The sequence below is a fragment of the Sinohyriopsis cumingii genome, chromosome 7, assembly GCF_028554795.1.
Source record: "Sinohyriopsis cumingii isolate HCF-2022 chromosome 7, ASM2855479v2, whole genome shotgun sequence".
In the NCBI taxonomy this organism is placed as follows: Eukaryota; Metazoa; Mollusca; class Bivalvia; order Unionida; family Unionidae; genus Sinohyriopsis; species Sinohyriopsis cumingii.
This window is the reverse complement of record NC_142967.1, coordinates 71024413-71040998: the sequence shown is the minus strand read 5'-3', so window position 1 is coordinate 71040998 and position 16586 is coordinate 71024413. Positions and strand designations below refer to the sequence as shown.

Sequence of the window (16586 nt, the reverse complement as noted above, 5' to 3'; positions counted from 1 at the left end):
TATATTCATCTGTGTATGAAAAGAATATTCCATCCAGGTGTTACAAGTGTGATTCTGGAACTCAGTCAAGCATCATATCTGACATAATTTTTATACTGAGGGTGGCGTTTTCCTATCCAACACTAATACATAATAAATTATTAATTTTCTCACATTCATGAAAGAAAATGACAACCGAAGCCAAAATGGCATATTGTGAATAAAAAAGCAAAACACCTGTTACAAATTTCCTTTTCTTTAGAACAAAGCGTTACATGACGGGTTTACAATGAATAACTTTAAAGACATTTAAATATAATTAAGCGTTCAAATATAGCGTAAGTGGTCGAGATAGTGGAAGTATTTACAATATATTGCGTCCTAAGCATGAACTTGACATAGCTTCCGCAATGACACAAATTATGAGCAGGTCAACAACATGAAGTCCACTCTTATCCCTAAAGTTAAACGATTCATCCACGCTCTTGAATTGATTTTCCTTTTGTAAAAAATAATGTGTCGATAAATTTGTAAAATAAAACAATTGCAACATCTGTTTTGTCAAGTCAAAACAATATTTAAGACTATCTACATATAACTTGGTCAATCAAATAAAAAAATGTGACGTACTAATATTATGATTCTTATGAAATGATGCTTAAGTATGATTAAAAGCTCTGCGTGTTGCTAGTCTGTTTCAACTAGGATAGCTGTAGAAAGTCATGTGACGAAAAAACAGTCACGTGATGAAATATTGGATATTTTACACTATAAAAGATGAACATATGTAAGAATGTTGCCAAAATATTTCTTTATATGGAAATGTTTTTCAAACATATATTCAAAGTTTATTATGACAATCACATTGAGAGCTGGTAGATCAAAGGTTAATTGCTATTTTAAGCCGATGATACCTGTTTGCAAGAGGATATGGTCAGTTTTCATATGATTTTAAGCGGAGAGATATTAATTGCTGATCTAAACAAACTAGAAACAAACAACTGTGCTAAAATAATTTATTGTTTTAGACACATGAATCAAATACATATCCAATAATGACCGCACCAACACTTAAAATGGAAAATGCCAATAATTACTAGCCAATCACAACTTCTTGTCTGAAAAAAAAGGAATTCACATGAAAAAGATTTTTAATAGTGACCTTTGCAAAAAGTGTCATTAGATTATAAGAATTTTTCTCTTGATATCATTTGTTCGAAAGGTTTGAGATGGTATAACAATAAATTAGAATATATATTGTTCCTTTTAAATGTATAATTAGCTTATTAAATATTACTCTGATTATGTTCTAATTGAAAGATGTGTTCAAAGCAATATGCATTGTATTGCTCATGGAATTTATATTTTGTGTTACATTTCTGTAATAAAGGTATGAATCGCAAATATTATCGAGGATAATTACAGCTACAGACTAATTTATTTAAAATTCTCATTCGATATTTAAGATGTTAAATTGAACAAGGATATAAAGTCAGATACATGTCGACCTTGTAGCATGGGAATGGTTTCTAATGTTACATCATACACATAAATTCAATAGGAGGTTTCTAAGGATTGTCAAAACGATCACAATTTATTTAAGCTCAATATATCGCTTTCATACTGTATTCCCGGAGGCAACATTTGCTTGCCAAACAAATATTTAAACAAACTTGCTGCAGACTTAAGATAAAACATATCGAACATGAATTATGCTGAAGAAAATTCAACAACGTCTTGCACCAGGAAGCAGGTAAATGCATACTATGGCTTTTCAGATAATGAAAATTGGTTATAAATCTTTAGCCACCAACCAGAGCCATTGCGGGTTGTCAACCATTTCGGTTGTTGCCACGAAAGAGTGACTCGGGGTTCTTAGAGGTCCTAACAGCAGCATATGTACTGTTTTCGAAGTAGACACTCTATATTTGGTCTAAATATTCTAACTAGCTTGTCATTGCTGAATCCAAGGATAAGAATATGGGAGGAATGCAGGGGAAACTATTAGTTATGCAGGGTATTTTAGCAGAGTTCAACCTAAAGCAAGGTCGAAAGAAATACACAATATGGGCGCACTATCTTATGCATCCTGTCTGAACATCAAGTAGCGAATTAGTTACCCCAGAGAGATCTGTTCTTTCAACTTTTTAAATGGCAGCTACCATAAACTCCTGTTGCTTGAAAATTCTACTATACACTTCTTGAAGATTTCACATCATTTTCTATGTACCCGGCAGGATTTCATTCATGCAGCTTAAACGGCATATACCATATCTCATCCTCCTAACATTGGCCAATCAGTAGTCGAACATTTTCTTTAAGGTGTAATGAATAATAATACCTTTACATCTCCTTTTTTACACAACGTTTTACCGGCCATCCATTACACCGTTTAGCTCTGTGTATTACGCATTACTTGGTTTGCTTATAAATCAAAATGATACATTCCTATAATTTAGTTTCAATTAAAATGGCATCCTGTTTCTAGGAACATTCATTGTACACCACTTGAAGATGCCACCTCGAGGTATTATGTGCGCCTCGGCAGGGTTTGTGCAACCGCGCTAAAAACTATATGTACTCGGTCTAATCCATTAGCTATTGAACAATCGATGCCAACATAATATCTAAGGATAATAACGAATATTACTACTCACCCTTCTGTTTCATTGTATCTGGCCCTCGATTCACAAATGTAATGTTTCAATAAACTACACATATCATCAGACCAGGTTCCTCCATGGTGGAGTGCAAGACAATTCTCTGAACCGTGGTTATCCGGTTGGTTATGCCCCCATTTCTTGTAGGAACTTAGCGAGATCACTGTTCCGCTTGTTTCCCATACCCATTCACCCTCCACAATAGTGTCTGAGGCACCCAGCCAGAAATCGTCTACATTATATTTATATAACAAAAAATATAAAATTCTCATATGATGATATATCACTTTCAACTAGTACAGTGTTATGTGATTGTAAATGGGTCTTTATATGTAACATTATACGTGTTTAAATGACCACTCAGAACCCTCTCATACGTGGTACTATCTACAGGCGTCTGCCTCTTTGATACCACTCTATGTTAAGACCACACAGTAGTCGTTTGTATATATTAAAATTATTCAACTTACTGATAGAACACGGCATCTCATCTAGTGTTTTAACGCAATAACACAGCATGGTGTCAGAAGTGTGATCATAATTGGAATATCACATGGATCGTAAATGAATATTTTGAAATAATAACTTTACAATCCACGGAAGATTTTGCACGAATTTAAAACCTTAAAAACGTTGAAAATTCTGCATACGAACTTAATACCTTCGAAATGGATCTTTCCGGTGTGCCAACCCCTACCATGGACTGGACCAATTCCAACCTTACCACATCATAGGCTAAATTTCAACAACACTGTGAATTAATATTTAACGGACCGATGAGTAGAAGAAGTGATGCGGTCAAAGCCACCTAATTCTACTTTGGGTAGGAGACAAAGGTAGAGATATTTTCAACACAAGGACTCTGACGGATGAAGATAAAAAGGACCCATCAATGCTCCTTACAAAATACAAACATCACGTGCAACCAAAATTAAATCCGGTCTTTGACAGATTCAAGTTTAGCAATGAAATTCAAGGCTCCAGGACAATAGACCAATATATGACTTCATTGAAACTCTAGGCCAAGGACTGACTCTTCAAAGACGAAGACGACATAATTCGTGATAGGATTGTTTTCGGGGATACGAGAAAAACATGTCAGCGAAGGTGAAAAGTTGACCTTGGAAAGAGCTATTAACATCAGTCAAAGCCATGAATATGTCCAGGAGCAGCTCCAGACCATGCAGACCATGTCTGCATCAGCCAGACCATAAGTGCATGCGACAAATCAACGACAGGCCAAGACAAAAGAGCTACAACCGAAGAAGAAATGGATCATGTCTTCCAAACGTAGCTTCAATGCAACCTGTGGACACAGCTGATACAAATCACATTCAAGCTAGGACAAGTGCCCTGCAAAAGGAAATACTTGCAATAAGTGTCACAAACTCAATCACTTTAAGAAAGTCCATAGATCAAAAACGGTCAGAGTGATTAACAATGAACATCAAAATGATTGGGTCGGCATGATGTCACAAGCTTAGCGACCTACTTTCCACCATATTGCGATGTTCGATATTGCAAACCGTTTTAGTTCACCTATATTTTGTTTATTATTTCTGTTTTCTGTTCAGAAGTGCTGCATAGTACAAGCATGATATAAAACCACGAATGTGTGTCTGTCGAATATTGTTATAAAATAATAAAATAAGATAGAAACAAACAGTCATATAAATATATTGTTATAAAGAATATACAATATATCAATACAAAAATTTTTATACAGTTTTATATAGTGAATTGGCATTAAGTCCATTAGGATAAGAAGTATCTAATTTATGAATCCAATAAGTTTATTTTATGAGTCTGTTCATGTCACCATGCACAATATCTATTGGCATGAAAGAAAAATCGAGTAGAGAGTGATTATTGGTGTTAAAGTGTGTTGAAATATTAGAGAAATACTGAGGATCTCTATAATTTTTATATGAAAGCAATGATTATTTATTCTTTAAGAAACTTGATGAAGTGTTTGTCCAACATATTGCATGCAACATTTTTTACATGTTATCAAATAGCCTCTTTGATACCACTCTTTGTTAAGACCACACAGTCGTTTGCATATATTAAGGTTATTCAACTTACTGATAGTTAAAACACGCCTCTCATCTTATGTTTTAACGCAATAACACAATATTATGCATTTTGTAACACTTACCAATAATGCTGGCAAACCAGATCGTTTGTTGCATAATATATTCAAGAAATTATTGGAACATTAGTTTAAAATCAAACTAATACTAATAGAATAAAGTTGATTTTTTATATTAAAAACTATATTATCAAAGAAAAATTCTTAGTGCTTGGAAAATAAAATGGAAAGATCACTGTGGTCATGTGCGGTATGTTGTCATTTGCTCTCTGTGTCACTGGTAATACAGACTTTCTAAGATACAACTCCTTATTTCGACAAATAAATTCTTAGTATTTCAAAAGTATAATATTTTGATCAGTGTACACGAGCTGTTCCTAACGAATCGGCCATATTTTTATTTTATTAATAGTTTGTGTTTTAAATCTCAAGTAGAGAGTACAAGAAAAATGAATGAAATTTCCTGGTAAAAACATTCGGAAGCTGGTAGCTCAAATTTTTTTTTTTTGTTTGTTTTTACGTCTTGAGTAATACTATGTTCTCTTGGAGAGAAGAACACGGAAATCAAATTTAAAGTTCAACTTAAAAACAGAAATGGCATTCTCTTTATGTTGTGTCATCTCGATATTAAATGTTAGACTTAATGAAAAGTCAAGGAAACAATCGCACTGGTTCTGCTAGCAGTCTGATGTTAATTCCATACAACATGAAGCCCGTTGCCGTTCTATCCTGTATGTAATTTAGAACTTATTTCTAGCTCTTTTATAGTGTTCATTCTATCGGATCAAACGACTTGTGTATTTCTTAAACTTGAAATTAAGACTATTGATATATGGTGCTGTACAATTGAACATTTTTTATTATTTGGAGAACATTTCAGCAGCGTAATATATAACATTGGAGCATCTGCTGTTGTTTGCATAAATGAAACATACAATATAGACTCTAGATTGATAACTAGTATTATTGATATGTGAGGTTCTACTGTTGTGTTTTATCTTTGGAAGCCACTTGAACTTTCAACGTAGAAACATAGTTTATGATTGTGTCTTTGCTGCACATGGTCTCTAGCACATTATTCCTCTGGTAATTGTAGCATTTTTGGGGGTTTTCTTCACGAAATGGAAATGTAATTATGTACTTCATTAGTGCTCATTCTCAATTAGAGATGCTGTATTAGTCAATGACTAACATATTTGTCAAGTACAAGTATATTTGCTGCCAATCAAATTGTCAGTTGTGGAATTAAAAAAAAGAAACTGATATTATTAGCTTTAGAACGTGTTTGAACGGGTCTACTGTAAACCAAAAACACATTTACAGTGGCATGTTGTTGGCTACTGTAAGAACAGATCTTCGTGTTGGATGTTAACTTGTGTTATTGATATTTTTGTTTCTAACAACATTTATTGGCAGATATAGGTTATTTATTAGTCAAAATGTTAAAGCACTTTAGCAATTAAAGTGAGTCTTCCATCGATACACATAGCCTTCGCTAGTATCAAAACTGTATCAGCTAAAGGGCAATGTTCTATGAAACAGCTGATTGTTAAAATGGAGGACATCCTCTTGCTGTGAAAAGCTTATTCACTACATAAGAAAACAGAGAATTAATGGGTTATGTCAGTGATGTTCAGCCTAACAATTCAAATCTAGCATATATGCAGTCTGATATTAGAATGTATAATAAACATGCTGAAGAGCTAAAATGTCAACAAGAATCAAACACATACAAGAAACATGTAAAGCAAAAGCAGTTAGAAAGGTTAAAAGAAACATTGAGACTCAAATATTTGGAGCAAATTTTATAGAAATACATTGACAGGAATGTAACTAGAAAACAAATTTCCTTTAAGTGAATGACTACAAAGATTGTTCAAAGATAAATGTGTAACAATTGCAACAAAAGTTGCAATGATAGTAATGACTACATCAACCAATGCTCTTCCCATAGTAAATTCGGTATGAAAGGTACAATCATATTCCACCCCTCCAGCTAGAAAACCTATTCAACCTCGTTCTACTCCAGGCTAAACATTCTTTTAAAGAATTTAAAATTCAGCCAATCATTTGTTAGAGTCAGTGAATAGTGTAACTGTAGCAATGCCTGGTATGACTGGTAGTCTGCTAAGATGGGTTTTGGCATACTTCTGATGCATTGTATTTATTAAATCAAATGCCAGTAGGAAATCCGACAAGTAGATGTTGTCATCCATACGTCCCACTATCGTTGTTTCTGCCAAGATCCTATATCACACTGTGATCTGTTGCTATTCACAGAATTATTATTCGAGGTTTTAAAGTGAACGTATCTCAATGCTTATTTGCTTGTATGTGACACGCAGATCTTACGTGTAATAACGTTTTACCTCGTTACATTCAGCTGCTATGTTAATATGGTTAAGGTGAATTAAGCAATTTGTTATATCAAACGGAACCACAAGATAGAGTATTTTTTTAATCTGGAAGACAATTATTAAAATTCAAGAAATTATTGTGAAATGTGTTTCGTTTGCACATTCAAAAAGACGTCTTGAAATTTCTTAGTCTAATCGCTTTGTTTCTTCTATTGTAATGTCATTTTACTCTCGTGTCTTTACACAGTCTTTGTTATCATTTTTACTTTGTATTTCGTTTTTACATTTCCTCTATCACCTTTTTTTATTGTGCATTTGTAATGTTATTCAGAGATATATATCTTAAATATTTACTGTACCATTTATTTATTTAGTTCAATCTCAATAGCTACTAAATGAAACGTCAGAGTGAAAATGTCCTCTTAAAAGCTTGGATATCGAGACACTGAAAAGTGTACTGGATATTATTTCATTCATGTGGTTTCAAACCTCCCAAAATCAATCAATTTTCTTCGTGATTTAAACTGGTGTGGTGTGTATCTTTGTACCATTATTTATCTTGTATCAAAAATTGGTTATATGGTATGCTAATATTCACTCCATCTGAGTGGTCTAGTAATTTTTAATTTTGGATTTTAATGGTCTCATCTCCAGGAGGAACTTCGTGTTTCTCAAGATAAAAGAATATAAACTAATGAGCTGCCAGCTCCAGCATTTATTTACTTTGATTTTCTGTTAAATTAAGGTTCTTGCAACCCCTACATGAAATGCAAACATATAAAATATTATTTTAAAAACATTTGGTCAACTGACGATGAAATTGTCCGTCTACACTAAAATTTTAAACTTTAGTTCCTACTACAAATAATAACTTGACTGGCCAAATTTGATAGTCATGTGGTCACTCCTGCATGATTAGCATTTTCATCCCTGAAATTCAGCACAGCGAAAATCAATAACATTAATAAATTGCAGCTGCTGCATTTTACAAGTTTCTTATGATGTAAATAAGGCAGCAGTCAGTTACACACTAATTATCCTGACTTAGAGCCGCGACTTGTATCCCTAGCGGCAGTCTGAAAGAAAGTTTTCAACAATTAATATATTTTTACATCTTGTGAACTTTGACCTTTCCTTCAGAATTGATTCTTGTGGATAATTAGATTAGCATTAATTATTGCAAGTCAAAATATTATGAGATAAGTAACTAATAATTAGACGAAAGTTAAACTAAAGTACGTACACCTGAACACATTTACTACATTTTCGATAAATTTCTCTTCTATCTCGGTATCAACCTCCACCAGATAGCCGCCGTGAATCCTGCACATTTCCTGAAAACGATATAGCGTGTGCAATATATCCAAAGTGTATCCACATTGTATAATCATACATTAGTGATATAATTGTATGTCGCATAACGGAACAACGCTGTTAATGCATCCCGTTAGTTGATTAAAAACAAAGACAACCGTACTTGATTTTTTCATCTTGTCCATTATCAATTATGTCTAGAAAACATAAGTGGTGATCTAAATTCACTCAACTTTTTATGTTGAAAATTTCATTAAATATCATCTTAGGTGGTTTTGTATAAAAGGAAATACTTCTCATATCAGAACGTGGAGTCATGCTGCTAAACAGGGGCTATCTTTGTAACATCAAGGATCGCTGTCGCATTTTCTCACCTTATGTAATAGTATCATCCTATTAGTGCCAATAACATTGTTCGTATTTGAAATACGCTCGAACAGCAAAACTTGACGCCAGATTAAACAATACATGCCAACAAAAAGACATGTCACTCATACCCGACTTACGTTCGTTTCCGTAATTATTAATGATGCAGTGGAGGGGAGGGGAAGTCTAGGTTTCGGAATCGTAAAATAATAATATACAGTGTACTTTGTTATGTTAACATTCTCACTATCCCTGTTAATGTCCGGTAAACTTCTATATTCGTTATGCTTGCAAATTATTTAATTTTGGGCGAAGGACAAACATTAAATAAACTTACGCATTTTCAACTCAGATAAGATTGCAGTTCTGTAAAAGTGCTAATTTACTGTTGTGGAATACATGAGCTTATGACGAGAAAATCAGGCTCTAAAATTGCTATTTTGTATGCTTCGAAAAGGGCAATGCAGATAACGTATATATCATGAATATTAAAAGATATACAATGGTTTAGATTACTATTATATATATATATATATATATATATATATATATATATATATATATATATATATATATATATATATGTCCTAATCTTACCATCGCTCCTGTCCACAATAATGCGTCTCGACTGAAAAAATAGCAACCTTCGTCGTGGTTCAGCCATCCGTGCTTGCATTGACCAATGACTACAATTAAAATGTAATACAAATTCATTCGTGTTCAGGCATCTAAATGTAGCAAAAACGTCTCAGTGATGCAACGTATTGTTTCTTTTACGTGTGCAAAGAGTAAAGTTTGCCCATGAAGAGTTTGTCACTCAAACTTCTTTTGATGCTCTCTAAAAAAACTTGCATGTAATTGATTAAAATGGTTGTTCGCACTGATTTGATCTGTTCTGTAAAAAACCGTTTCATCTCATATGACGTATAGTTACTTAATACTTTAGAAGAGCTCCTTATTGTATTAAAGGTTTCTTTAATTATGCACATATTAACGGTCAATGTGTCGACATAGGCGAGGTTTCATAATTTAATTTATTTCTCAGGCGTGGGCATGCGTGGGGAATTGTGGTAGGAATATACTAATGGCTGGCGATCATGAGAAGTGACATTTATTCATGCACTAAAACGTAATATGTTTCGTGTATCATTGTTTGCTGGACCTAGATCTCCATTTGAAACAAATGTTTTTCAATGGGGCATGCAACTATTTTATTTTGATGTTTTTTCATCCGAGATTTGATATTGCAATATATCATTATTCCACAAAATGAAAGCGCTTACTGATCTAGTGACTCCTAACTTCAAAACCACCAATTATTTATTAAAGTTTAAGTCAGACAATAGATATGTTGTGTTTGATTTAAGTTATAATTTAGTCATAAATTTGGCTTATAAGATTTCTGGATTCTACACTTATCCTTTAAATCCTAACTCGGCTCTTTTGGTAAAATCTTGAGCAGAAGTTAGATGCTAGGGAATGTGTTTCAGTTGATAGCAAATATTTCTTGAGTCTATGGTGACGGTGTTAAAATGGAGTTAGAATGTATACTATAGTTCGTAAAAAATTGTTCATACCTTTCACTAGATCCAATAATGTCAGTACAAATTCTGATTTGAACTCTGCTTTGAACTCTTTTTTAGCTTTTGTTTCAGTTGTGCACTAATGTCAAATCTACCACCCAAAAGAGGGATAAAAAAAGAAAGGAATGAGAAACATTTTGATAGATTAAACTTCTATAGAATGTGGGTTCAAAGGGTGAGACGCGAATTCAGGTAGGGGGTAGAGGGTAAGGTTTCGAGCGTTGGTACTTGCTGCTTGAATTTAATATTTCTGGGCAAAGCTTACGTCTTCACTATACGTAATGGATGAAGAATAATCGAAATGGATAGACACTAAGTGGTACAAATATAGTGATAGTTTAAATAACCATTATCACAATTCATATATTATGCTTTAGCTGTCAAAAGAAACACGATAGTACAATTTTTATTTCTGAACAAAAGTCAGTCTAAATTACTTTAGTCTTGAAAATTTTAGCATTACAATTGCACACAAGATACAGTTTGAAACCGGTAAATGATTTTATGTAGAATTACTTAGAACAAAGCTCGCATCGTGTTTTCTTCAGGTTTTATCAATTTGTCTCCTCTCATTCAATTCTTTAGCGCTGAAATTGGTGTATTCTAATTTGGCATTTTGAATTTGTTTCGGTTTTATGTTAAAGAAGATTTTATAATGCGATGTCAAAGATATTTTATGTCAAAGGGCTAGATTGGCGTTAGACTGTAAGCAAAATGTAAGTTAGTTGACCTCCTTTTTGCCTTAGCATGACTGGTTTGACAGGTATTGTTTCTTTATCATCCAGTAAAATGAGCTGTGAAAAGCCAATTGTTAGTTATCCAATCATATTGTGTTCTCTAGTATCCTAATGAACATATCGACTACTAATGGGTAATACTGGCTTATCTGTAATCGTCGGTACCGTTGACCAATCATATTGCACCATTCAAGCAACATTTCTTCAAACAACAATTGAAGTTATACAACAAATTAGAGGTGATATTTTAACTTGACAGCAGACCGTGTAACAATGAGACCAGATACCATCGACCGGCTTATATAATGTTAACTTCCTGCCCTGAAACTATGTGTTGTCATTAGTTCGAGAAACGAATGTGGAGGGTGAGGAGCAGCAGAAAGAAAAAAGAGCAAATAAAGATTAAAGCAAGGATTTTACATGCATGCAATATTTACATCGTACAAAATGTTTCCTATATATGTCAGACTATTTTCTTATGAGCTTTTACGTATTTTCCACATTGAAGGGTTGTATATTAATTAATAGTCCAAACATATGTCACACTAGAAACGGGATTCCTGATAAGAATATGTATAGATGATTATCAACGCTTGTAATACAGACCCTAACTTCATTGCTGATAACAAACCGTAGATTACACACGTATAAGTGAGAATATGGGCTGTGTATATTTGACTAAAATGAAGTTTGTACATACCTAATGCATACAAGGACAAAAAGCCAAGTAGGAACATACAGAAGCCCATCGTTATTGTTAACATGCAAGTTTAAATGACCTTTGTAACGTTACAACTAGCCCTAAATAGTGTACCTAAAGAGATTCGCGGTGACATAAAGAGATAAGAACAAGCTGTAATGGCGTGTGTGAGAGATAAGGTCCATCACACCACCTTGGACACTATCAGGGATAAATAGTAGTTTTAAGCTAATGGTGTCTTGAGAGTAGAGTCCCCTCCATCGTAATACTTTCCTCACCCCAGTAATGCATGTTTTTCTAGACTGGGAAATCTTACCCAAAACCATGAATGCCGCCTTGTGGTTGGCCATACTATTTTAAAGTAATATCTGCACTAAACGGTTTATGACAGTTGGCCTGGAGGTGCATCTTGCATTTAAAGACGACGACTCTAAAGAAATAATTTTGGAAATATGTGTTTGACATATTAATTGTGTGTCTCTGTTTTGATAGTCTGGGGTCCTCTTGCAGCTTTTTAAAGCGCTAAGAAAGGTTGAAAGGGATTTCACACTTCTTTCAATATTAGAATGAGGAGTAACTCTGTAACTGGATCAAACGTATCCAGTGCTTTTCTGTGTAGGTCTTCCACACTTACAGTCAGAGAATACGCAGGGTGAACACAAAACAATGATACAATATCCGTAATGTCTTTGTAAATATCCACAAAGATGCACAAATAAAAATGATTAGGCATCTTTGGACACAAATCTTATTTCTTTTCATCAAGGGTCGCGAAAATTGTTAAAAGTAACAATTTTAATGTTACACATTCCTTAAAAATATATTTAACAAAATTATATAAAAAAATATATATATAAATGTTATTTGTCTGAGTTCGATCGATCGATGTCAATTTATTCGGGTTTGAATTTCGATGTCACTGACAGAAAAGGTAGAAAATTTGTGAAATTAGAATTAATTCATTAAAGGGAAGAAAATATGTAAATTTGTGGAACAAATCCGCAATATGTGGGAAAATCCTAATTGGGACACAGTGGTCTATAAGCAGCTAATATTAATTCACCTCAAGATCGAGCGGGAAAATAGCAATATGGTGTACGCTGCATGAGGGTGGCTTAACGTCATGCTTCGCCTTTTTCCGAGGACCTGAAGACTGTGGATTATCAGTACGCAATTCTAAGCCGCAGATGGGTATTTTATACAACATATTACAAAAAATTACCCAAACACCTAATACAAAGAATTAGTTCTGTCTCAGATTAATAAACCCATATACTTGTGAATATCCCAAGAAATCGTTTATGAAAGAAATTTGACAGGATCTATTCAAAATCTAATCCATGGTAACATATAATCCCTTCAACAGTTCCTTATGACGTAATAATTGGCTAAGATCAAAAGTCGATGAAGCTCTCTTCAAACAGTTCCCGGCAAATCAACAACAATATTGAACTTATATCTTATCTTTGGCCCACAGGGAACGACAACCAAGTATCCAAAATTCCCCAGATCTGACCATCGTCAGCCAAAGACAAAACCCTAAATCTATACCAGCAGTCCCCCATTGCGATACCCCAATACACTGCAAACGCCTTGGACACAAGGACAGGTACAGTTACATGTCTGTCCGGCATGTCAATATACCTCGAAGTAAGCTTCTCCGTTTCTCATATGGCTAGGACAGATACAGTTACATCTCTGTCCGGCATGTCAATATACCTCGAAGTAAGCTTCTCCGTTTCTCATATGGCTAGAACAGATACAGTTACATCTCTGTCCGGCATGTCAATATACCTCGAAGTAAGCTTCTCCGTTTCTCATATGGCTAGAACAGATACAGTTACATCTCTGTCCGGCATGTCAATATACCTCGAAGTAAGCTTCTCCGTTTCTCATATGGCTAGGACAGATACAGTTACATCTCTGTCCGGCATGTCAATATACCTCGAAGTAAGCTTCTCCGTTTCTCATATGGCTAGGACAGATACAGTTACATCTCTGTCCGACATGTCAATATACCTCGAAGTAAGCTTCTCCGTTTCTCATATGGCTAGAATCTCAGAAACAATTAAGACCCAGATTTGGTCAGGAAGATATGGCGACTTTCACAAGTGTGCTCAATAAATCACAGTATTCTAGCTTCAAATTGCAAATTTATATTCAAAGGATTAATCATAAGGTAATTAAAGCAACTCAACCGAAAGTAAATACGCCAAACTATCCATGGACCAATTACACCAGCATTGGATTTGACAACAATTACTGAATCACATCGGTCTTCCCAGCCATACAGTCATGAAACTAAGGGGAATAAATGGCAGATTGGTGATGCATGATGACATTTTTCGGTACCTTTCTTTACGATTATTTAATTTGATTTACCTATTAGCTGGGATGGGGGATTTTTTTTTATTTCAGTACATGCTATTGTAATGTAACATTGTATGTTAGACTTCATCTTTTTAAAAACTAAATTCATTTCTGTTTGACCTGAATTAACTCTTTTCTGTAAATAACTAATACATAGCTAAATTATTCTCTATGTGCATGGGTTTAAAGTCAGGAATATTATTATTAATATAAGTAAATATATTTATTTGGGTCTAGGTCAAGAGTTTTGAATTTCTTTAGTGACTTGAAACAGTTTAGGTTTCTAATGATAACTAATAGTTTTAATTTGTAAACATCAGAATCATTCTAGAATGTTGTTTTTTATTAGGCAAGAGTTTTATATTTAAAAAATGTTTATATATATAAATTGTGCCCAGTTGGGCTGGAATGTATTACTTCAAATTATTAAATTCAAGTGATTATAAGCTCAGATAAAATTCTTGGATAGAGGCATTCACTTAAAATGTATTCAAACCTGGAAATATATTATTGTGTTTCAACAAAAGACTATTGACACATCAACACTCACGAAGCTACCAAAGACACATCATCGCTTTAGTTTGGGATTTAATTTGGACTCTAAAGAATTTTATTCAGGACTTTAAATTATTAGAACTTTTGTCTGTAATTCTAGAATTATCGTGGGATTTAATTCGCAATACGGTAAGTACTTTTTTTCATTTTCACTTTGTATTCTAGTTAAATAAATTATTTGCTGAATTTTACAAAGCTTGTTGCTTTTCACTCTTTTCTGTTATTTTTTAAGAAAATAAACTTAAGTTTATTTTCTAAAGTGGATATCTTTATTTCAAATCTTACACAGGAACATTTAAACTCCTTGCAGAGAGAAGAGAAAAGGAAGAAAGGGAATATCAATTTAGATTAAAAGAATTAGACCTGGCAAAAGAAAAGCGCGGCCCCACTTTACACACAAATTCAAATTTTGATGTTATTAAGAATAGTAGGTTAGTACCCCCTTTTAGAGAAATAAAGATAAATATTTTCGTCATTTTGAAACATTTACTGAAAATTTAAAATGAACAGATTCATTTCCATTACCAAGAATCGATGACTGCACTGACAAAATTGGAAATAGAAAGTATATCACCAAATTTGACATTCTGAAAGGATTTTGGCAAATTCGACTGACGGAAAGGACAAAGGAAATCTCGGCATTCTTGACTCCAAAATGCCTTATCAATTCAAAGTAATGCCTTTTGAAATCAAAGGTTCGCCTAGTACTTTTCAACATTTAATGAAAATGATTACATCTGGTCTAGATAATTGCGATGCTTACATCGATGATGTCTTCATCTACAATGACACCTGGAAAGATCATTTAGCAACAGTTTAGAAATTCTCTGACAGATTGATGCAAATTTGACAATTAATTGAACTAAACGTGAGATTTCCCTTGTTTGTTTAAAATTTCTTGGACATGTCGTGGGATACAGACAAGTTAAACCTACAGATGCTAAAGTCAAGGTATCTCTGAATTCCCTATTCCTATCAGTAAAAATCAACTGATGCAATTTTTGTGGTCAGGCTGGATACTATCGGAAATGTTGTTCCATTTTCTTCTATAATTGCTAAACCCCTGACACGTTTATTGAGGAAGAAAACCAAGTTTTATTGGACTGAAAAATTTCAAGAGGCTTTTAATAAGTTAAAGGTTATATATGAGAGTGCACCAGTTCTTACAGCTCCAAATTTCAATTATTTAAAATGTATGTTGATGCAAGTAATGTTGGTGTTTGTGCAGTACTGATTCAAGAAGACAAAAACAGTGTAGATCATCCAGTGTACTATTTTTTTACCAGATAAATTATTCCACAAACAAAAAGGAATGTTTCTCTTTGATGTTTGCATTGCAACACTTTGAAGTGTAAATTGTGTATATTAATTCAACTCTTTCTCCGGTTATTTTGCTTAGTGATCACAACTCCTTTACTTTCATTGCCGAGATGAAAAACAAAAATCAGACTATTAAGGTCGAGTTTGATGTTGCAGGGATATAATATTGACATCAGGCACGTAAAGGGAACAAACAGTTTAATAGTAGATGCACTTCCACGTGTCTAGAGATATATTATTTCATGCATACTTTCTCTCATTCATAAGATTCAGTCTGATGTAATTTTTTATCACATGTATATTTGACTTATAGTAAAGAAAAGCTTTATTGCGCAAATATTTCTTTTCCTGTATGACAGGAAGTTTTGTGTGTATTTAATTTGGATTGCTTCTTAATTAGGGTTTTGAAGAAGAAATGTTTTATTTCAGTATATGCTATTGTAATATAACATTGTATGTTGGACTTGAACTTGTTCAACACTGAGTTAATTTCTGCTTGACCTGAATTGACTCATTTCTGTAAGCAACTAATACATACTTAAATTATTCCCTA

The 16586-nt window shown here is 33.6% G+C and overlaps 1 protein-coding gene across 1 annotated transcript; it reads right to left on the bottom strand.

Annotated features, from left to right (window-relative positions):
• Positions 1–981: 981 nt before the first annotated feature.
• On the bottom strand, positions 982–11923 carry LOC149795488 (asialoglycoprotein receptor 2-like). Its single transcript, XM_089964100.1, has 5 exons — positions 11789–11923; positions 9366–9454; positions 8332–8422; positions 2637–2871; positions 982–1097 (listed from the first exon to the last, which is right to left on the bottom strand). The coding sequence occupies exons 1-5, from the start codon at positions 11850–11852 to the stop codon at positions 1076–1078; spliced, it is 501 nt and encodes a 166-aa protein (XP_089820226.1). The 5' UTR covers positions 11853–11923; the 3' UTR covers positions 982–1075.
• Between the last annotated feature and the right edge of the window lie 4663 nt (positions 11924–16586).

What these genes read in the sequence shown, in the direction of transcription:
- LOC149795488 (XM_089964100.1), bottom strand. Translation starts at nt 11,852, where the DNA reads ATGTTAACAATAACGATGGGCTTCTGTATGTTCCTACTTGGCTTTTTG. An exon ending in TTTGTCCTTGTATGCATTAG is followed by an intron (nt 9,455 to 11,788) that starts GTATGTACAAAC and finishes TTTTAATTGTAG; the next exon opens with TCATTGGTCAATGCAAGCAC. An exon ending in TATTGTGGACAGGAGCGATG is followed by an intron (nt 8,423 to 9,365) that starts GTAAGATTAGGA and finishes TATCGTTTTCAG; the next exon opens with GAAATGTGCAGGATTCACGG.